The sequence below is a fragment of the Galeopterus variegatus genome, unplaced genomic scaffold (genome assembly GCF_000696425.1).
Source record: "Galeopterus variegatus unplaced genomic scaffold, G_variegatus-3.0.2 Scaffold15, whole genome shotgun sequence".
Lineage (NCBI taxonomy): Eukaryota > Metazoa > Chordata > Mammalia > Dermoptera > Cynocephalidae > Galeopterus > Galeopterus variegatus.
In genome coordinates this window covers 1007192-1030698 of record NW_007726126.1, presented here as the reverse complement: position 1 = coordinate 1030698, position 23507 = coordinate 1007192, and the positions used below count along the sequence as shown (strand labels likewise).

Here is a 23507-nt window from a genome sequence, read left to right as displayed (position 1 = left end):
AACCCCCTCTCTCCCCAACCCCCTCTCTCCCCCCACCCCCACCCCTAGTAACCACAGATTTGTTTTCTCCTTCTGAAAGCTCAACATATTGTTGTGGCTCTTTCTTCTTTCTTTCTTTCTTTCCTTCATTCCTTTTCTCCCTTCCTCCCTTCCCTGTTCTTCCCCTCCCCACTTCCTCCCCTCCTCTCTTCCTTTGTAGCAACATTTGTTTTAAGAGCAGTTCTGCTGGCAACCAGTTCTCTTAGTTTTCCTTCATCTGAGAATTTTAAAAATTTTGTTGTCATTCCTGAAGGATATTTTCACAGGATATAGAATTTTGGCTCAACAGTTCTTTTCTTTTAGCACTTTAAAAATGTTCTGTTGTCGAGTGGGAGAAAATATTTGCAAAATATACATCTGACAAAGGATTAATATCCAGAATATACAAGGAACTCAAACAACTTTACAAGAAAAAAACAAGCAACCCAATTAAAAAATGGGCAAAAGAGCTAAATAGACATTTAGGTTCCCTGCTGTACCGCCGGGGTCGGGGGGGAAGAAGACAGAACAACTACAATTCCTTGAAGTTGGTACAACAAGCAAACAGAAAGGACATTGTTGGGTGGGAGGGAGGAGAGGGAGGAGGGAGGGAGGTTTTGGTAATGGGCAACAATAATCAACCACAATGTATATTGACAAAATAAACTTTAAAAAAAAAAATAAATTTTTAGGGCCGGCCCGGTGGCGCACTGCTACAGTGCGCCACTTGGGAGCGCGGTGGTGCTCCCGCCGAGGGTTCGGATCCCACATACAGACCGGTTCCCGCTCACTGGCTGGGCGGGGTGCGGATGCAGCACCAAGGGTTGCGATCCCGTTGCCGGACATGGAAAAAAAAAAAAAGACAAAAAAAAGGAATAAATAAATAAATTTTTAAAAAATAAATAAGTAAAATAAAAATGTTCTGTTGTCTTTTGACCTCCATAGTTTTTGAGGATAAACTTGTTTCTTGAATTGTTGTTCCATTATATGTAACAGGTTATTTTTCTCTGGCTTCTTTCTTTATCTTTGGTTTTTAGCAGATGGACCAGTTAAGTTTCTGTTTTTTTCAAATATATTTATAGGGCACAGTCTGAAAGTCAAAGTGAGGGAATCCAGTGATTTTCTTCAAATGGAAATTTACTGCTCATGAAAGACCCCAGTTTAACAACCCCAGTGATCAAAGTCTTCACCTTATAGATAGGTGTATTGTGTCCCTCAAAAATGCAGGCATACCATCCAATCTGTGGCTTTGTTTAGTGATTGAGGGTTATGATCCTTCATATATCATTCAGTAACTCAGTAATTTCCTTATCTCACTGCTGGACTACAAGTGATATAGGTTCAAGGTAAAAGATTTTTAGCCTCCTGTTGTTTCCCTTTCATCAAGTTATTCCTTACTCCTGTATTCCTGTCCATTGGATCCATCTGGTTTTATTTTTCTTTCTTTTTCCCCACTTGTTTAGAATTTATACATTCTTTTTATATTATTTAATGGTTTACCTTACATTTTTTACATGAAGCCTAAAGTTAAACATATCTCCCCTTCTTAGACTACAAGGTCCGTAGAAAGTTCTGCTTTAATTCTGCTTATTTCCTTCAGTTTTATCTTTACTGCTGTCTAGTCTTTTGATTCTAACTCGTTTTCCACCTTCCCCAAATTGTATGTCATTACCATTTTACACTGTCAGTGCCTCAGATACCAACATCCTCACGAATTTCTTCTGCTATATTAGATATGCATGTTGGTTAGAAGGATAAATAACCATAGCAATAGAAGGTAAAAGAATAAACAAGGAATGCAGTGTAGCTTAGCAAGACATCTATACTAAATGCGACTAATGAAGACTGAAGCGTCATAAAGTAGTCTGGTTTTCTCTTGGTATTTAAGTGCTGTTTTATATCCGATCATATTTGATCGTATTAAATTACTTCAGTAGACAGTTATTCCCCCACTGTGTTTCCAGCCTGGATAGGGTGTACTGATGATGCAACAGAGGAAAAGAAAATCCCTGCCTTTGAGGTAACCTGTAGTTTATAAATGTGTGTATTTTTATGAGCACAACATTTGGAGGGTCTAATATGGTCTCACAGATTTCAAACCAAAAATAGTAGTTTTCATTTAAGAGATTTCATAAATATTTTCCATTCCAGTCACTTTTTTCTTTTAAGAACAAGTTTCGTCCATGAGTCTTCTAAGGACACCCATGGTAGAATGAATTCTTATGTATTGATTTGTGTTGTATGCTGATTCCTGTTATTTTTACTTTATGCTTCAGCAAAGCAAAATATACAATTTATATTTAGCTATATCTCATTGCTTCTCTAATTTTAAAGTTTACTTTCATTTACCAATGACTGATGAACTACTTTTCAAAATATACTTCCTCTTCACAGCTGTTTGTTGTGTGCTTCTCTGAGCCAGATACCATGCAAAGTCTGATACATGGATTATCTCATTTAGTTCTCACAACAATCCTGTAAGCTAGGTGCTACTGTGGTCCTGATTCTATAAGTGGGTTTATTGAAATTTAGGGAGACATCAATCAGTTACAGCTATTCATTCGACCTCTCCTGGAAAACTGGACTAATTTGCTATAGTATATTCAGGGGTTAAGAGGCCTAATGGATTTATCATTGTTAAAACCTAGAAAACAGTCCTTACAGAGCCCTGAAGAGGTTTTTTATATAAAGTTGCTTACTTGTCAGGTGATTCTGTGTTATTTCCTTTAGGTTATGGAGGAACTCTTCAAGGCTACAACAATGATGGTTCTCTCAAATTGTCCTGAAGATGTTGAACTCTGTCACAAATTCATAGCTCCTGGCCAAAAGGTAATTAATGTTGTGGAGGAAACCCAATATATCTACTGTTTAAATATGTTACTTACACATAATGAATATAATTACATTTTTTTAAATCTTCTTTTTTGTCTTTTCTTACCAAGGACAGATTAGAACATATGCTAAAAAACAACTTTTTAATGTAAGTAGATATTATACTTTCTCTGAACTTTATTCATACTTTGTCATTGTATTTACCACATTGTATTATAATTTTTAGTTTATATGTCTGTTCACCACACTCCCCAGACTTGAGGCAAGACCTGTGTTCTAATTATTATAGCTCTTTCTGTCTTGTTCATAGTCATTAATCGTTGCTTCATAAATAAATAAATTAATAAGCCATAGCAAGATAAATGAACATACTAATTATTAACTATTACTACAATTCAAATTTATACTAATTTTAGTAATCAAAATTTGGCTTGATTAGAAAACAAACTTTAAAAAATACACAAAGTGTAGGTTTTATCAAGACAAAAGTGAGAGCAGAAAACCAATTAGGAGACTCTTAGCATCTAAGGGAGAGTTAATGATGATTTGGATCACGTATTAGGGTTCTCCAGAGAAGCAGAACTGCAGGGGTGTGTGTGTGTGTGTGTGTGTGTGTGTGTGTGCAAGAGAGAGATTTATTTTAAGGAATTGGCTCAAGTGATTGTGGAGGCTTAGTGAGTTCAAAATCTGGTGGGGTAGGCCAACATGCTGGAGACTCAGGAAAGAGTTGCAGTTCAAGTCCAAAAGCAGTCTGCTGGCAGAATTACTTCTTTCATAGGAAGAGGTCAGTCTTTGTCCTTGTAAGGCCTCCCACTGATTGGATGCAGTCCACCCACATTGTGGACGGTAATCTGCTTTATTCAAAGTCCATTAATTTAAATGTTAATATCATCCAAAAAACACCTTCACAGAAACATTCGGAATAATATTTGACTAAATATCTCCATACTGTGGATCAGCCTAGTTGACATATAAAATTAACCATTATAGATCAGCATGGTGGTAGAGAAGTTATTCTGTTCTGGATATGTTTTAGTGATTGAGCAAACAAGATTTGATAAGGATGAGAAAGAGAGAGAGAGAAAGGAGTCTAGGGTGATGTCAAGCCTTTTGTCTTATACAGCTACAAAAATGGAGCTGCCACTGGTAGAGATTGGGAAAGCTATAAATGTCATGGGGGTCAGGTGGAGTTGGAGAAAAGGGGGTGGTATCAGGAACTCAGACATGTTAAGATTGAGGTGTTTTTCAGACATCCAGTTATAGATGTTGGGTAGGCTGTTGAAAAAGTATGTTTTGGAGTTAATAACAGAATTCTGATAAAAGTAATTATTAGATAAGGAAAGAATTAATTTGGGCCGTTCAAGGAATCGGTACTAGTGTCAGAAAAACAGGGAGAAGATCTTAGTTGTCCAACTCCTATCTAATTAATAAGATCCAACATGGGAAAAATAATATTCACCATGTATCGAAAATTCAGTATAAGCCAGACAGTGATAAACTTTACATACATTAGTAGTACATTTTATCTTCACAACAACTCTGAGTAGTTATTCCCATTTTATAGATGAAGAATGAGTGCAAAGAGATTAAGCAAATAAAAGATGAAATGGCGATTGAAACTCATATTTGATTTCAGAGTTTATGCTTTTAACCACTATATATATTTGAAAGGGCACTGGAATTAATGGTAACGTTGGTTGTAGTTCCTTCACTATCTTTATGACCCTTACATATCACTTAATTCTTATGCTTTGGAGTTCCTGTCTATAAAATATTAAGGCTGGGAAATGATCTCATGAGCTGTGCCATTTCAGATATTGCCACCATCATCATCCATTCTGCATAACACAAATCGTATTTAAAGTTTAAATTTATGGGGAAAGTCACATCAGTAAGTTGGTGAATAGGAGGTCCCAGGTTTCACTCTCCCCACTCCGGCAGAAAGTCCAACTAGCAACTATCCACAGACAAGAATACCTCTGAGAAAATCCCAAAATTTGGGAATGAGACTGAGACATTCACATGGACCACAGAACAAAAAAAACTGCGTTAGCGGGGTAAAAGGAATGGTCTCACTTTGACCGCATCACCCATCTGCTAAGTTGGCATGTTGCCACACAGGGAGGATTCCCCTGGCCTACGGTGTCTGCAGTGGGAAAACAAATCTGGAGGCAGACATCATCTAGCTTCCCAGCATTCTCAGATGCTTCCCAGATGGTCCATTCCTGTCTTGCTCATGAAGAACTCTGGGGATAAGATCAAGGCCAGACCATCTGCCGTCAGGAAGGAATAAAGAAAGGGAGCAGGTCTCACAGCAACCAGCACAGAAATTTTGGTGGTAGCTCTATTCTTGCCAGCAGTGGCACCAGATCAGGGATATTAGCCACAGCCCACTGACAAAGCCAAGCTGGTCCCTCCCAGAAGCTCAATGGGAAGTTTTACCTGGCTTGAGTTCCTACTGGCCAGCCACCCTGCTCAGCCTCAGCCTACCTCAAGGCTCCACCGAGGCAGGTAGACAACCATACATTTCTACAAAGCATAGGAACTGGCCCTGTCTAACCTGGGAGTCTAAACATCAACTTGACCCAGCCTCAGAGTCCACTCCAAGGCTCCACTCCAGAAAGGAGACAGGCCTCAACCATCCATTTCTACAGGACATAGCCTCTGGTCACACCCATTGTGAGCAGTGATCCCACCTAAACTTGGAGCCAAGTCTTCAGCCCTATGCAACAGCAAAACTCAGATAGCAGTACTGACCAGTCCATGAATGCAGCCTGCAACCTGCCCAATTAGAGGCCAGCAGCTCCACCTGACCATAGGGCAAGTCGTCCTCACCAAATGGCAGAGCCCAGCTAACATCCCCACCCAACCTCACAGCAAAGGCAGCAACACAACCCAACTAGAAAACCTAACAAAAAGCTCTGCCTGTCTATGGTCATTACCAGCTGGTCCATCCAGTATCCCAGGGTAGACAAAATAGTGAAGGACTATATCTGCCATAGAACACCTGTGGTTGGAAGAGGTGGCCACTCCCTCACATGCATAGACACCAATGCAAGGTTTATAAAGAAACAGGATTATAAAGAAACAAAGAATTCAGATGTGACCAAAAGAAGTGAATAAAGCTCCAATAGTGGATCCTAAATATAGGGAGATCAATGAAGTGATTGACAAAGAATTCAGAATAATCCTATTAAAGAAGTCCAAGAGAACTACAAGAAAACACAGATAGAAAATTAAATGAAATCTAGAAAACAGTACACATAAACGTTTGTCAAAGAAATAGATACAAAAAAAAAAACTAAAAAGAAATCATAATACAATAACTGAACTGAAAAATGCAATAGAAAGCTTCAGCAGCAGACTCAGTCAAGTAGAAAAATTAGTGAGCTCAAAGATGGCATTTGAAATTATCCAGTTAGAGAAGCAATAGAAAAAAAAGAATGGAGAAAGCATACAGGAATCATGAGACACCATCAAAAGAACAAACAGATGCATAGTAGAAGTTGAAGGAGAAGAGAAAATAAAAGGTCCAAGAAGCATGTTTAAAGAAATAATGGTGGAGGGCCAGCCCAGTGGCGCACTGCTACAGTGCGCTGCTTGGGAAGCGCGGCAGCGCTCCCGCCGAGGGTTCGGATCCCACATACAGACCGGTTCCCGCTCACTGGCTGAGCGAGGTGCGGGAGCAACACCGAGGGTTGCGATCCCGTGGCCGGTCCCGGTCCGGTGTGGGCGCGACACTGAGGGTTGCGATCCGTTGCCGGACACGAAAAAAGACAAAAAGGAAAAAAAAAAAAAAATGGGGGAAAACTTACCAAATCTGGGGAAATATGCCAACCAACATTAAGGTAAAGAAAGTTCAGAAATCACCAGTCAAATTCAACCCAGAGTTCCCAAAGACACATCATAATCAAACTATCAAAAATAAAAGACAAAAAAAAAATTCTGAAAGCAACAAGAAAAAAGAAACATCACAAGGAAGGGAGTCCCAAATATACATGTACATTTGTGAAAGATAAAATTTCTCAGCAGAAGCCTGCTGGCCAGGAGAGAGTAAGGTGATATATTCAGAATACTGAGGGAAAGAAACTGCCAGCCAAGAATACTCTACCTGGCAAAGCTGTCCTTCAAAAATGAGGGAGAAATAAAAACTTTCCCAGACAAACAAAACCTAAGGGAGAACTGGCTAGAGTGTAGTGTTGTAACACCAAGGTCAAAGGTTTGAATCCCCACACTAGCCAGCAGTTAAAAAAAAAAAAGTTCACCACCACTAGAAATTGTTAAAGGGAATTCTTTAAGCTGGAATGAAAAGCTGCTAATTAATTACATAAAATATGTGAAAGTACAAAACCTGATAGTATAAGTAATATAAAGTCACTTTCACAATAGTCTGCTATGTAATGGTGGTATGTAAAACAATTTTATCTGTAGTATGAGAGTTAAAAGACAAAACTATTAAAAAACACCAGTGTTGATCATGATCCCAAAGAAGGCAGTCCCAAAGAACACAATCCCAAATGCCATAATCCTGAATGTTGAAATCCCAAAAGATAAAAATCCCTAAAGTTTTATATCACAAAAATCACAATCCCAAATGTTGAAATTCTGAAAGTAGATATTCGTGTCGGTGTATGTTGAATCATAGAACAATTTCAAAAAGAACAGTGCCACATAGAAAATGAATTTGAACATGTTATCTAAAGAGAGCCATGCCCTTAAAAAAAAAAAAAAAAAAAAAAAAAAAGCAGCTATTCATTGCAATCCCAGACTTCAAAATATAGTTAATGATTGTGAAAGCCAGCCAGCCCTTACGGTCTACCTCCATTCAATTGCCCATAATCTATCCCTGTAAGACACTTTTTTATATGTCAAATTTTCTTTTTAGTTTTGTTTTTCTTTTTTTTTTTTTGTTTTATTGTCCCCACTATTTTAAATTGTCAACATTATTTTTTACAAATCACTATGCTGTATATTTTATCTTTGCATCATTTTCAATACTGGAGTTATAAATTGTGTAAAGATTTTTATAGAGTTCTAATTTGTTTTATGCTTTTTGTGCAAATTTGACTCCATGAAAGTGTGTTATCACAAAGTTTGTAAGCATTGTGCATGTATGTAAAAATATTGAAATTTCCTCAATAAGTGAAGAAATGTCCTTTTTGTACATTTACATTTTTAAAAGATAAAGTTTCTCAAGATTTCACCTCTTTAGGCAATTACATATGTAGTAGTGACTATCATTGTTTCTTGATTGATCTCATCAAAAGACTTAGGTTGTCTGTTATGGTATTTGAGCACAGTTGTAAAGCTAGGTGCACACAATTACCAACCATAGTGATATACATTTATACATTTTGCTTTTTGACCTATTTCTATATGAATATGTTCGTCAGCTTATAACTTTTAAACCTATGTGACTGTCCATATTATACCTGAGTGTTCATGCTTGCAAAAACATGTATGTCATGTGTGCCTATTTTATTGTATAAAGTGGCCTATGAAGTGTTCTGTCAAGTTTTTATATATTTCTTAAAAAAAAAAATTCTACTTTTAAGTGTAAATAAATATATTTTAAAGAATTTTTAAAATTTTTTCCAGAATGATATTTTCACGATTTTGATCTTTGGGGATTGTGATTTTCAGGATTTTAGACTTCAGGGATTTTGGTCTTTTGGGATTTTAACATTTGGAGTTATGACATTTGGGGTTATGGCTTTGAGGATTATGGCCCAAACCCCAATTTTAAATATATATGCACCTAACATAAGAGCACATAAATGTGTAAAACAAATATTAAATGATCTGAAGGGAGAGAGAGACTGCAATACAGTAATAGGTGGGGACTTCAGTACCCTACTTTCAACATTGGACTTTATCTGCACTTTAGACCAAGTGAACCTAACAAATATTTACAGAACAGTCCATCTAATAGCAACAGAACATACATTTTTCTCAAGCACATGCAGAACATTCTCCATAATAGATCATATGTTAGCCCACAAAACAAGGTGAACAAATTTAACAGGATTGAAATCATATAAAATATCTTTTCTAATCACAATGGTATAAAACTAGAAATCTTAGAAAATTCACTAGTATGTGGAAATTAAACAACATGTTCCCAAACAACCAGTGAGTCAAAGAAGAAATCAAGAGGGAAATCAAGCAATCCCTTGAGACAAAAATAGAAACACAAACCAAAACTTATGAGATGCAGCAAAAGCAGTTCTAAGAAGGAAATTTATAAAAATAAACACCTACATCAGATAAAGAAGAAATATCTCAAATGAACAACCTAACATTACACTTCAAGGAACTCAGAGCAGAGATAAGTGAAACAGAGATTAGAAAAATAGAAAAAAAATAATGAAATTGAATTGGTTTTTTGAAAAGATAAACAAAATCGACAAACCCTTAGCTATACTGAAAAGAAAAGAGAGTAGACTCGTAAATAAAATCACAAATAAAAGGATATGATATGATATATCTGATATGACAGAAATACAAAGATCATAATAAACTAGAATGTTGGCATACAATTATACACCAACAAATTGGGTAACTTGGAAAAAATGGTTAAATTTCTAGAAATATTTTACATACCAAGACTGAAGTATGAAGAAATAGAAAATCTGAATAGACTAAAGTCTCCTATCAAAAGCCTAGGACCAGATGGCTTCAGAACTGAATTCTACCAAACATTTTAAAAAGAACTGATACCTGTTCTTCTCAAACTCTTCCAAAAGATTCAAGTGTGGGGAATACTTCCAAACTCATTTCACAAGGCCAGCATTACCCTAATACCAAAGCCAGACAAGGACACTATAAAAAAAAAATTACAGGCCAATATCCATGATGAACATAGATGTAGAAATTCTCTACAAAATACAAGCAAACAAAATACAAAAAAAACCCCAGCACATTAAAAGATTCATTCACCATGATCAAGTAGGATTTATTCTTGGAATGCAAATTAATAAGTGTAATGTACTACATTAACAAAATGAAGAACAAAAACTATTGATACAGAAAAAGCAGTTTAATAAAATGCTTCAACATCCTTTCATGGTAAAAACTCTCAATAATTTAGGTATAGAAGAAATGTACCTCAGCACAATAAAGGCCATTTATAACATGCCCATGGCTAATATATTAAATGATAAAAAGTTGAAAGCTTTTCCTCTTAGATCAGGAACAAGACAAGGATGCCCACTCTCACCCTCACCACTTTTCAACATAGTAATGGAAGTCCTAGCCAGAGCAATTAGGCAAGAAAAGTGAATAACAGGCATTCTACCAGGAAAGGGCAATTGCTATTGACGTGATTTTATGTATAGAATACCCTAAAGACTCTACTAAAAAACTGTTAGAACTGATAAGTGAATTCAGTAAAGTTGCAGGATACAAAATCAATATACAAAAGTCAGTAGCGGGCCGGCCCAGTGGCGCACTGGAGAGTGCGCCGCTTGGGAGCGCAGCGGCGCTCCCACCGAGGGTTCGGATCCCATGTAGAGACTGGTTCCCGCTCACTGGCTGAGCGCGGTGCGGGCGTGACACCAAGGATTGCGATCCCGTTGCCGGTCAGTAAAAGAGAAGACAAAAAGGAAAAAAAAAAAAAAAGTCAGTAGCATTTCTATATACTAACAATGAACTATCCAAAAAAGAAGTTAAGAAAACAATCTCCTTTACAATAGCAACAACCAAAAATGCTTATGAGTAAATTCAACCAAGGAGGCAAAGATCTGTATACTGAAATCTATAAAACATTGGTGAAAGAAATTTAAGAAGACACAAATAAATGGAAAGTGTACATGGATTGGAAGAATTAATATTATAAAAATATACTATCAAGCAATCTACAGATTTAATGCAATACCTACCAAAATTTCTATGTGATTTCACAGAAATTCACAGAATTCACAGAAACAGGAAAACAGTCCTAAAACACACGGGAAACTACAAAAGACCCTGAATAGCCAGAGCAATCTTTAGCAAAAACAACGAAGCTGGAGACATCACAATATATGAGTTCAAAATCTACTACAAAGCCATAGTAATCAAACTAACATTTTATTGGCAAAAAAATACATCAACCAATGGAACAGGACAGAAAGCCTAGAAATAAACCCACATGTTTATGGACAATTGCTTTTTGATAATGTGCCAACAGGAGACAGTGAAAAAGGACATTCTCTGCAATAAATAGTGTTGGGAAAACTGATATCCATGCGCAGAAGAATCAAATTGGACCCTAATCTCACCCTGTATACAGAAATAAACTCCAAATGGTTAAGACTCAAACGTAAGGCCTGAAATTGTAACACTGCTAGAAGAAAACACGGGGGAATCCTTTATGACACTGGTCAGTGATTTTTTAGATATGACCTCAAAATCACAGGCAACAAAAGCAAAAAATAGACAAATGGGATCATATCAAAACAAAAAGCTTCTGCACAGCAAAAGAAACAAGTAACACAGTGAAGAGACAGCCCACAGAGTGGGAGAAAATACTTGCAAACTCTACATCTAGTAAGGGGTTAATATCGAAAGTAAGGAATCCAAATAGCTCCATCAAGAAACAAATAACTTGGGCCGGCCCGGTGGTGCACTGGATAGTGCGCTGCTTGGGAAGCGCGGCGGCGCTCCCGCCCGAGGGTTCGGATCCCACATGCAGACCGGTTCCCGCTCACTGGCTGAGCGAGGCGCGGGAGCAACACCGAGGGTTGCGATCCCGTTGCCGGTCCCCGGTCCGGTACGGGGGCAACACTGAGGGTTGCGATCCATTGCCGGACACGGAAAAAGACAAAAGACAAAAAAAAAAAAAAAGAAACAAATAACTTGTTTAAAAAGTGGCAAAGGACTTGAAAAGACATTTCTCAAAAGAAGACATACAAATGGCAACAGGAATATGAAAAATGTTCATCACTAATCATCAGGGAAGTGCAAATTAAAATCTCAATGAGATATCACCTCACACCTGTTAGAATGGCTATTATTAAAAAGATAAAAGGTAAGTTTTGGCAAGGATGTGAAGTGTGGGAACCCTGGTACATTGTTAGTAACAATGTAAATTAGTACAGCCATTATGGAGAACAGTATGGAGGTTCCTTAAGAGACTATAAATAGAATTACTATGTGATCCAGCAATCCCACCTTGGGTATATATCCCAAGAAATTGAAATCAGTATGTCAGAGAGATATCGCCACTTCCATGCTCACTGCAGCATTATTCACAATAGCCAAGATATGGAATCAAACCAAGTGTTCATCAACAGATGAATTGATAAAGAAAATGTGGTATATATACACAACGGAATACTATTCAGCCTTAAAAAGAAGGAAATCCTGTCATTTGTGACAGCTTGACTCAACCTGGAGGATTTTTTCTTTTTTTTGGTCATTTTTGTGACCAGTAAGGGGATCGCAACCCTTGGCTTGGTGTCGCCCGCACCGCACTCAGCCAGTGAACGCACCGGCCATCCCTATATAGGATCCAAACCCGTGGCGGGAACGCCGCTGCACTCCCAAGCACCGCACTCTCCTGAGTGCGCCACGGGGCTGGCCCCAACCTGGAGGATATTATGGTGAGTGAAGTAAGCCAGGCACAGAAAGACAAATACCACATGATGTCACTTACATGCGGAATCTATAAAAGTCAAATTTGGAGAAGCAGTAAAATTTCGAGACTTATTGCATAACATGGTGACCATAGTTAATAATAATGTATATTTCAAACTTGCTTAAAGAATAGATTTTAAATGTCCTTACTACCAAAAAATATGTGAGGAGATGGATATGTTAAATAGCTTGATTTAAATTTCCACAATGTATATATATGTGTCAAAATGTTACATTGTACTCCATAAATATATACTATTAGTATTTGTCAATTACAAAAATTTAAATAAATTTATATATGACTAAATAACTTAAAAACACTCCTGCTACAAAACATTTAAAAATGATAGTTAAAATATTATAAAATTCTTGGGCCGGCCTGGTGGCGCACTGATACAGTGCGCCGCTTGAGAGCGCGGTGGCGCTCCCGTCGAGGGTTCGGATCCCACATACAGACCGGTTCCCGCTCACTGGCTGAGCGAGGTGTGGGAGCAACACCGAGGGTTGCGATCCATTGCCGGACACGAAAAAAGACAAAAAAAGGAAAAAAAAAAAATTATAAAATTCTTGTAAATGATGCATTGTTGAGTTCACTAGAAAGTAAGAGAAGTTTCAAATGCTAGATTGAAGAAGGAACCAAACATCAGAGTGGTATGCATAAATGTTATGATGCTGAAGACTCTCAGGGTGGAGGGAGGGAAGGTGGATGGCAGTTTGCCAGTCTTTGAAACCAGAGATTTAACAGCCATAAGAGGACATGAGAGTGGACGTAAGCATAATTAATTAGAATCAGGATAGCCCCTGAAACGCGCGCGCATACACATGGACAGCTAGTCCTTTCCAAAGGACTGCATCGTTATGAAAGGGCCAACTAGAAAGCAAGCAAACAAATAGAAAATACAGCTAGCCAGCATAGGGAGTTTAGGAAAAAGTATGTCTGCTTTAGCCTGGGCATAAGGGCAGAAGCAAAAAAAAAAAAAAAGAAAAAAAGTCTCCATTGAGAATTTGCAGCCACAGTCTGCCTTTAAGTGAGCCTAGAGTTTGAATTTCTTCCTGTGTAGTCCAAGAATCCTCAAGCCAAGACATTAAAGTAAAAAATTGTCTTGGGTTGGTGATAACCCTAGAGTACCTGTAGAAGAAAATACAAAACCAGTCTTGAGGTTTACACTCTCAATCCAGGTGGCATGGTATTCTGAAAAACAAACTGGTGAAGATAATCTCACAGTAGCAAACTCTGAAACACACAGGGAAAGAGCCTACCCTAAGTGAGAAACAGCTGATGCAATGAACAGTTCAAATAACAATAGTGACAGTAGAATGATAAAGTAGTATCTTCACATTGTTGAGAGAATATAAATGTCCCCTTAGAAATAAAATACTGGACAGCAGTAATGTAAAACTGGACATGTGTTCACAGTTGAAGTGTGTTAGTCCTGGTGTTCTTTGAAAGGAAGGGAGAGATTACTGGTTCACTTTAGACTTGTTAAGTCAGATATGCATGTTAAAATGCTAAGGGTAGCCACTAAAGTATAATAGGATGGTGGTGGTGGTGTGGTGATGACTATTAAATTAATATCATCAGAGGTAACAAGTTGAGAAATTGTCTGTGTAAGGGTGCCCTCTCTTCCACCTTGTCACCACCCTTCTGCTGCTGCTTTTTAAGGCATTGATTCTGAAATTCCTGAAAATATAGGTGTAGCCGAATCTACCTTTGAGTTAGTCCTTTAAAACGTAAAGAAAAAACAGGGAGATAGCAAAACAAAGCAACTGTTTTTCTTTTTATGTTTTTATTTTTTCTTAATTTTTCTTCAGCTGGCCAGTAGGGGGATGGTGTTATATCATCGCTGAAACTGTTGTTCTTTATGTAGAAATCCACTATTAATTGCTTAATACATGTAGCGACACCACATGACTTGTATTCTTTTGAATAAATAGATTTCAGTGTATTCTTGAGTGTTTGTTATGATTATTTTATATGAAAATATATTAAAAGCATTTATGTAGTAATTGAATTTAGCCTTATCAAGCAGAAATATAATTCAATTATTTTATATTTTCTTTATAATATTAAGGATTTGAAAAATATACAATACTTACCTCTTTTATTTGCTCTTCGTTATCTATCTGTGTGAATTTGAGGCAAAGAATGCCAGAAATGATCTCTTTAGCTTAGCAGTTTTACTCCAACAGCTTTAGAATAATGAAATTTCTTCATTCAACAATGAAAATTTTGAAATATGAAGGTAGTTTATTGCTGTATAATGCTATATTACAATGTCTTTTCCTCCTTTCCTCAAAGCACTTTGGAAACAGTTTCTGGAAAGGAGAAGAAATATTATTCTCTATACCTATCAAGAGAAATATCTGGAGTTGATGAAGCCCATTAAGGGTATACAGTGTCAGAACTGTAATTTGAACTTGAAAGCTCTGCCTCAAATTAAGGTGTGGGGGCAGTGGAGCAGAAGATCTAGAATAACAAGGGATATTTTAGGGCCAGTCTGTGGCTCACTTGGGAGAGTGTGGTGCTGATAGCACCAAGGCCATGGGTTCGGATCCCTATGTAGGAATGGCTGGTTAACTCACTTGGGAGAGTGTGGTGCTGACAACACCAAGTCAAAGGTTAAGATCCCCTTACCAGTCATCTTTTAAAAAAAACTAAAAAACGAGATATTTAGGGTCATTTTTTCTTAATAATAAAAAATCCTACTGCTTCCCATTTTGACTGCTCTTTTATTTCTCAGTGTAACTGGTAGATCATACCAAGTGATTGATTAAATAGAACAATAGAATGTCTAAGCAGAAAAGAACTTTAGACAAGATAGTCCAATCTTATTTTACAAGTGCAAATACTTAATCTTTTAATGTTTGTGTAATGCACTACAAAAATTAATAACATGTTTTCACTAAATTCAAATGACATATAGCTTTGCGAGTGGTTGAGTCAGAGGAAGAGCCCATTATCTTTTATTTTGATTGGACATATGAAACTGCAAGTGTTTTAGGCAGTCCTAGCAGTTAAAAGCTTAGACTCAAGTCAGCAAATCAGGGTTTTCTATTTACCTACATGAGTTATCTTTGGCAGATTATTGATCCTCTCGAAGCTTCAGTTTCCTTTCTGTAAAATGCTAATTTTTAAATTATTATTTTTACTACTACTACCAATAACACCATTACCACCTCCATTATTACATTAGAAATGATCTATTATTTAATACTGGATTTTAATTTGGTTTTTTTTTTTTTTTTTTTTTTTCCTGCATCTGCTTACTTTATGCTCCATCAATCCTTCATTTTCTTTTTTTTTTTTTTTTTTTTTCCTTTTTGTCTTTTTTCGTGACTGGCAACGGATCGCAACCCTCAGTGTCGCGCCCGTACCGGACCGGGACCGGCAATGGGATCGCAACCCTCGGTGTTGCTTCCGCACCTTGCTCAGCCAGTGAGCGGCCGGTCTGTATGTGGGATCCGAACCCTCGGCGGGAGCGCCACCACACTTCCCAAGCGGCACACTGTAGCAGTGCGCTACCAGGCCGGCCCGTACTGGATTTTAATTTGAATAGGATTTTCATCGTAGAAAAAAAACCTATCACTTCAAAACTAGCTTTGGAATTTTGCTTCAGAGAGTAAGTTTGTGCTGGGTAAGTTATTTTTTGAGCTCAAGCCCCTTCAGAAAGTTTATAGATTTTTTTTTTTTAATCATCCAGAATACTGTTAGTGTTTTTCCTACAGCTTGCAAAGAAACTGATATCTTCATTTGTTACTAATACGCATAAATTGCTATAAGCCTGTAAAAAGGAGGTAATATCTTTGGCAAAACCTTTCAAAATATATAAAAATTGAAAATTTTGATCCAACAATTCCACTTTTTCCATTTGTAAAGTTAGTGTATAAGAATTATTTGTAATAGCATTAAGTAGGTGTATGTAGTCATGTTTTTTAAAAGCAAAAGATCAGAAAAATCTGAAATATCCATCAATAATTCACTGGTTAAACTAATTATGATACATTCACAAAATGGAGTATTATGTAATAATTCAAACAATGAAGAAGTTCCTCATATATAGTTGGCCCTCTCTCCTGTCAGTTCTGCATCCTGGGATTAAACCAACCATGGATTGAAAATATAGAAAGGAAAAAAAATAATACAGTAATAAAAAATACAAATTTTAAAAATACAGCACAACAACTATTTACATAACATATTGTATTAGGTATTAAAAGTAATCTAGAGATATTTTAAATATATTGGCGGAGGTGCATAGGGTATATACAAATACTACACCATTTTATATAAGGGACTTCAACATCTGGGGATTTGGGTATCCTCAAGGAGTCCTGGAACCAATCCCCTGCAGATACCAAGGGATGACTGTACTGATAGATCTGCAAGGCATACTATTGCATAAAATAAAGTGTGAAAGAGTGTGTATGACATGTGTGCTATGGCTGCCATCTATTTTTTTTTTAAAGGGAGATTGTATATTAATATTTTAAATTATTATATGTAATCCCCTAGAAGGACTCACAAGAAACTAACAAGAGTGATTGTGTGAGAGGAACTGGGTGGCTGGCTATCGGACAGGTGTAGAAGGGAGATGTATACTCTTTTATACTTCTTGATTTTTTTTTAAACTATGCAGATATGTTACCTATTCACAGTTAAATTAAAACAAATCCTTGGCTTGGCTTACTTTAGGCATGAGGGTTTATTATTGAGAAATCCAATGATATTTTTCCTAAACAGTCTTACAATGCTTAGAATACATTACCAAGCTTGAAAGAATCCATCTTATCTGATACTTAACTACCTTTCCTATCTAATTTCCTGGCATTCTTTCCATTGTTCAATATGTCTCAGTCACATGGACCTTTCTGTTCCTTGAACAAGCCAAACTGTTCCTCACTTCACTTCAGATGCTTGTATTTGTTGTTCCTTTTGCCCGGAATACTTCTCCCCAGATATTTACATGATTCATTTCCTTACTTGATGCAGGTTTCTGTTTAAATGTCACCAACTCAGTGAGGCCCCTCTTGACCATTTTATCTAAAATGTCATCCCTAAACGCCCTCTGTCTGCTCTCCTTTATTTTTCTTCATAGCAATAATAGCTACCTGTTTATCTGTCTCACCTCTCCATGCCCCTATCTCTCTCTTTCTCACACACACACACATACCCACACACTAGTTCCATGAAGACAGGGCTTTATTTTTGTTTACTATATCACCAGTACCTTAGAATATTGCTTAGCCCCTACAGTAGGTGCCAAATATGTGTTTATTGAATTAAATAAATGAATGAACGAATGATGGCTTTTATGAAAGTCTTTTGCTCTTTCAGCCTCAATATTTCATACCTTTTATTAGGGCATTGGCATAGCATGGATTCAGAGAAAATCTCTACTTGCTTAAGTGAATTGCTGTTCTGTGTACACTGCAAGTAAATCAGGAGTGGAGTTATTGAATGGCCACTTTTCTTCATGTAGATCAGACTTTTATAGGATTAGATCAACCTTAATTCCTGGTTACTCAGTACTCACTTTTGATCACACGATTGTATGGTAATAGGTGCCTTCTAGTTTTAAGATGGACTAGGTAGCAGTCCTGTTGTTTTGACCTTTCCCTGCTTTTATCATATTTTCCTCTAGCATTACTTATACCGAAGCAGTAGAAATCTTAAAGCAAGCATCCCAGAACTTCACCTTCACCCCAGAGGTAATATTTTGTGTGTGTGTGTATGTGTGTGTGTGTGTAAAAATGTTTCCCTCTTATCCGTATCTTACTTCATTAAGAATTATTCAAAATAATCTTATTTCTCTTATTAGCAAGAGAAATTGCTCACCTGTACATAGGCTTTGTTTGATGTTTGCTTAACTTTGTTGAAATACTTAGAATGAAAAATAATTTTGAAATAGAATGGTGTCATTGGAATAGCAGTGAGTAAAGGGTTATAAAGGAGTTTCCCAAGTTTAGGAAGATGAAAATCCTAAAAAAAAGAATGGTAATTATAGAATATTACTATAGAAATTAACTACTTCAGTGTTTCCTAAAGTGTATTCTCAATGATGTTAAAAGGTGACAGACAAAAGAAGTTATGTTATGAAATAAATTTTAAAAACATATTAAACAGGTTTCTTTTTTAGTAGAACTTTATAGAGCTTTTTAATTTGTGAGCCACTCTGGAAAACACTTTGTTTTCAAGGAATTTGAAACATTTAATTTTAAAATACTTAATTGACAAATAAAAGTTACATATATTCAAGGTATACAATGTGATAATTTGATCACATATGTACACATTGTGTAATGGTTACCACAGTCAAATTAATACATCTGTCACCATCCATGCTGTACATAAGATCCTCAGAACTTGTTCACCTTATAACTAAAAGTTTGTACCCTATAATCAACGTCTCCCCATTTCCTCTACCCCCTGGCAACCACTGTTCTACTCTCTGTTTCTATAAAGGAACTCCTTTATTGTTTGACAAGGATATAGGTCCAAGAGAAGCCACGTGATTTATCAGTGGGCATGCGCATAATGTTAGAGGCAAGTCTCCACATTCCTGTTCCAGTCCTTTTTTTTATACTTAAGATATTGCCAGACTAGTAGGAGTAATAAGATAATGTTAAAAACGTAATGCCTTTGTCTTCAAACTACTCTTTACACCGGCCCCATCCCCAGTTAAGTCAGATCCTATTGTAGTAGTAACCTGTGCTTGTTATATTTATAATCAGGTAATTCTTTGTATAATTTTTAATTTAATGTTTGTCTCCTACCGTGGAAGCTTCATGAAGTTAGGGGCTATAGCTATTATTCTTAATACTAGCCTGGTACCTGAAATTTAATAAGCACATTAGTATTTGCTGAATGAATAGATTGAAGTGTTACTAAATATTCATCAAAGAGTACCTGATATATCAGTTGACTCTTATTTTTAAAAATCACCAAAAGAAGCCATCTAGCCAAAGATAGGCTCAGTATTAGGAATATTATCTTTCATCATTTAATTTCCTGAGACTTAAGGACAGTAATTGTGGAAGAAGCTCTAGGCAATATTATAAACTGTGATTCCAAAGTTAGTTTTTATCCCCTTGGAAAATGTGCTTTGTTTTCCTGCAGGTACTATTGAATTTCCTGCTGAATGCTGCTCTCTGAGATGGGAGACAGAAAGCATAGTGTTTATCTGCTGGTTTCAGCTTTCATCTTTCCAGACCTTTAGCTGTTTTTGTTAACAAATATCTCTCTCTAGTTTAGTCAGCTGTGTAACCTCAGCAGACAGTTCCACACATCATTGAGCTTTAGGGGAAAGAGAGCCCTTAGAACTGATACAGGTTATTTTTAGGTGCTTAATTGTATATTTCAGCTCTGTCTTCTCCTTTGGTCATTTCTTATTTCTCATTACAGTGGGGTGTTGATCTACAAACTGAACATGAAAAGTACCTTGTGAAGCACTGTGGCAACATACCAGTCTTCGTCATTAATTATCCATTAGAACTCAAGCCTTTCTACATGAGGGATAATGAAGATGCCCCTCAGCACACAGTAAGAAGAGATACTAAATAAATTGGGGTTAGTAATCTCAGAGTCTGGGTTTTTCCCTTGGTTTAATTTCATTTAGCCTTTGGCATATTTTCTTAAATTACACTCAGTACTCTTTTCAGCTCTTAAAATGATAAAGATTTTCAAAAGCACCACTTAAAAAACATTCTAAGAAGATCCCAGTGTTTTATACACATACTTTCCCATTTCTATCACAAGGTGTCCTTCTTAGTTTAGCAGATGCAAATGTGGGTGTTTGGGGGAGGGGGCGGAGGAGGTGTTGTTTGTTTTGGTTTTTTTAAAAAACTGAAAGTGGCCTAAAACAATAGCAATAGGAGGTCTACTGTCAAGTTACTGGTTAAGAGTCCCCTGGGAGGGAAAGCATGCTGGGCAAGAGATGATAGCGGTGGCATGATCAGGCAAAGGAAGAGCTATCTTGGCAGAGCAGGAGGCTTAGGGGACTTCGGTTTGGGCAATCATATAGAAATAGGGAGAGGAAGGCTAAGGAGGGATCAAGGAGATTTAGGCAGAGTCTCCCTGTCACAGCTCTCGTCTGTCTCTTCTCTTTCTGCCTGTCTTGTCTCTGTCTGTTTCTCTGATCTCTTTATCCTTTCTTATCCTGTTTTCTTTTCCCCCTTAACTGTAGTTGCCTTTTTTATTCTTCTGGCTTACTTTTTTCCTTTTTTCTTTTTTTCTCTTATTTTGTCTTTTTCTCTCTTCTTTACAAAATTAGCCATAATATAAAGTAAGGATATATGTTGACTTTTTAAATATTTTTTCAATAGTTACGTAGTTAATATAATTAATTGTAAAAGTCCATGAGACAAATATGTTTATTTCAAAATAGGCCCCAAAACTAAACTTTGCTATCTAGTCCTTTTCACTTGCCTGTAGATAAATAGCTACAAAATAATGTAGATTAGGGCCCAGCAGTAAATAAAATGTCCCCAGTAGAGTACTACTCTTTCAGTTTGAATCTATTTCCTGTTTTCTTTTATAATATTAATAAAACAATATTTAAAAAACAATATTAGCCACCATTTAAGTCAAGCACAACCATCTCATCTCTAAACCCCAAAACAACTTTACCAAGAACCTTATTGTTTCCCCTATTTTATAAATGAAAAACTGGGCTATAAACTGATTGATTGCATTTCCTAAGGCTACATGGGTAGTAAGTAACAGAGTTAGTATTCAGACCCGATTCCCTCTGGCTCTAAAGTCTGTGTTCTTTTCCACTCTGTCACACTGCCTCAAAATCACACGTATAAATTACATTTTAGCCATTGATTTTACTCGTCCCCACCTTTCACACAGCATCATCCAAAACCAGTGAGCAACACAATTTATTTATGATTTTTATTCTCTTTTTTCCCTACCAACCCTTTGGTATAATTGATTGGCCCACTATTTGGCATCAAAAAGGAGAGACTAGGACATAGATTATCTAATCCTGAATAATTTAGTGTTGAGCCTACATCACAAAACAGAGGATTGTATCCATATCTCATGGATTTTTTTTTTTATCACTTCACTCCTCTCTACATCTTATCCACCCTAAACCCCCTCCCCCATCACACACACACATTATCTATTCTTCTCATGTAATTTCCCTGTAATGAGCATTTTTCAGTCCATCAGTTTTGCACTTTCTTAAATATTCTGCTTGAGCCTTCCTTTTCTGGATTTCTGTAGCATTTAAAGAATTAGTAAAGCTGTGTAGCGTTGTGTCTATTTTTTGTAGTCTATGTTTAAATTTTACTTTCTTAAACTAAAGTCTGAACTACTTAAGGATGACGATTGAGTCTTTAATAACCACCACAGCATCTACCATTTATTCCTCATTCCTTCTAATATGGCTTCTACCTCATCATACCACAGAAGCAACTCTTGTTGTGGTCAATAATGATCTTCATGTTACTAAATCCGACAGACTTTTAAAAGTCTTTATTTTGCTTGACCTCCCAGTACTGTTCAGCACTATTAATGACTTTTTTTATTTTTAAAACCCTTTTCTTCCCTTGGCTTCTGTGACATCGTATTCTCCCAATTTTTTCTCCTTTCTCAGTGGTTATTCTTCCTTAATCTCCTGTACATGTTCATCTACTTCTACCAATCCATTAGATGTTGGAATTCCTCGAGGTTCAGTCCTAGGTCGTCTTTCCTCTCCCCAGGTGATTTTATTGGTACCCACAACTTACTGTTTATTCTCAAACAACTCAAAAATTTATATTTATAATCCAGACTTCTCTGAGCTCTGGACTCATATATCTTACTGCCTCAGTGAGTTCCATTTTCATATCTCAAAGGCATCACAGACTCAGCATGTCGAGAACTGAACCCATGATTTCTCCTCTTCTTCCCTCCTCCCTCCAAATTTGATCTTTCCGTATTCTCTGTTCATCTAATTGTGCAAGCCAGGTACCTGGGTCATTTTTGAAATTTTTGAAGCTATTATTTAGTTCTGTCATTGTTACACTCCTAAATACTTCTAAAATCCAACCACTTCTCATTTCCACTTTTACCTTTTTTAGATTAAGGTATCATCATCTCTTGCCTAGACTATTTCAGTTGTCTCCATACTGGTCTTCCTGTATCCACTCTTTCCTTCCCTGAGTCAATTCCCTCCTTTTCAGTGGGAGTTTTTAGAAAATGTAAGTCCAGTTGTGTTATCTCTGTTCTTAAAATCATTCAGTAGCCTCCATTTGCTCCCAGGATAAAGCCAAGATCCCTTGTATGGCTTGCAAAGCCCAGTATAATCTGGCTGCACCAGCCTTTCTAGCCTGGTGTACTGTGGTGCTCCACTTTGCATTCTCTGCTGCATCCACACCTTCAGACATGCAGTGCTTCCACCTCAGGATCTTCACACATCTTGTTTCTTCAGTCTACAACATGCTTCCTCACCTGAGTAATTTTACTTATTCTTCATATCTCTACTTGATCATCATTTCCTCAGAAAAACCTTACTTGACCCTGCAGACTGGGCCAGAGACCCCTGTTAGACGCTGCAATAGTACCATGTTAAATTTCAAACCCATCTACTAACTCTTAATCCATTGTAACCCTTAACACAGTTGTAATTTTACATTTACTTATATGACTATTTAATTAAGGACTCTTTCCTCTACACCAAAGGACTTGAGGACCTCTTTTTCTTATTTTCTTTTTTAATTGAAACATAATCGATTATACATATTTGTGGGGTACATAGTTGAATATCAGTACCTATGTATAATGTGTGATGAGCAAATCAGGATAATTAGTATATTCATCATTTTAAAAGGTCATCATTCTTTTAACCAATTTCTCACTAAACGCACGTTCCCACCTCTAGTAACCAGAGTTCTGTTTTCTCCTTTCAAAAGTTTGATGTACTGTTGTGATTATGGTTTCTTTCTTTTCTTTCCTTTCTTTCTTTCTTTCTTTCTTTCTTTCTTTCTTTCTTTCTTTCTTTCTTTCTTTCTTTCTTTCTTTCTTTCTTTCTTTCTTTCTTTCTCTCTCT

The 23507-nt window shown here is 36.7% G+C and overlaps 1 protein-coding gene across 4 annotated transcripts in view; it reads left to right on the top strand.

Annotated features, from left to right (window-relative positions):
- Positions 1–23507, top strand: part of NARS2 (asparaginyl-tRNA synthetase 2, mitochondrial (putative)) — a 140246-nt gene that overhangs the window by 98629 nt on the left and 18110 nt on the right. For 3 of the 4 annotated variants that reach the window (XM_008566129.1, XM_008566118.1, XM_008566111.1), the window contains 4 exons: positions 2749–2847; positions 2961–2998; positions 18111–18177; positions 19871–20008. In XM_008566129.1, coding sequence (XP_008564351.1) covers positions 2749–2847; positions 2961–2998; positions 18111–18177; positions 19871–20008 — 342 coding nt within the window. The remainder of the gene's footprint in view (positions 1–2748; positions 2848–2960; positions 2999–18110; positions 18178–19870; positions 20009–23507) is intronic. The other variant, XM_008566123.1, reaches the window with a different exon arrangement.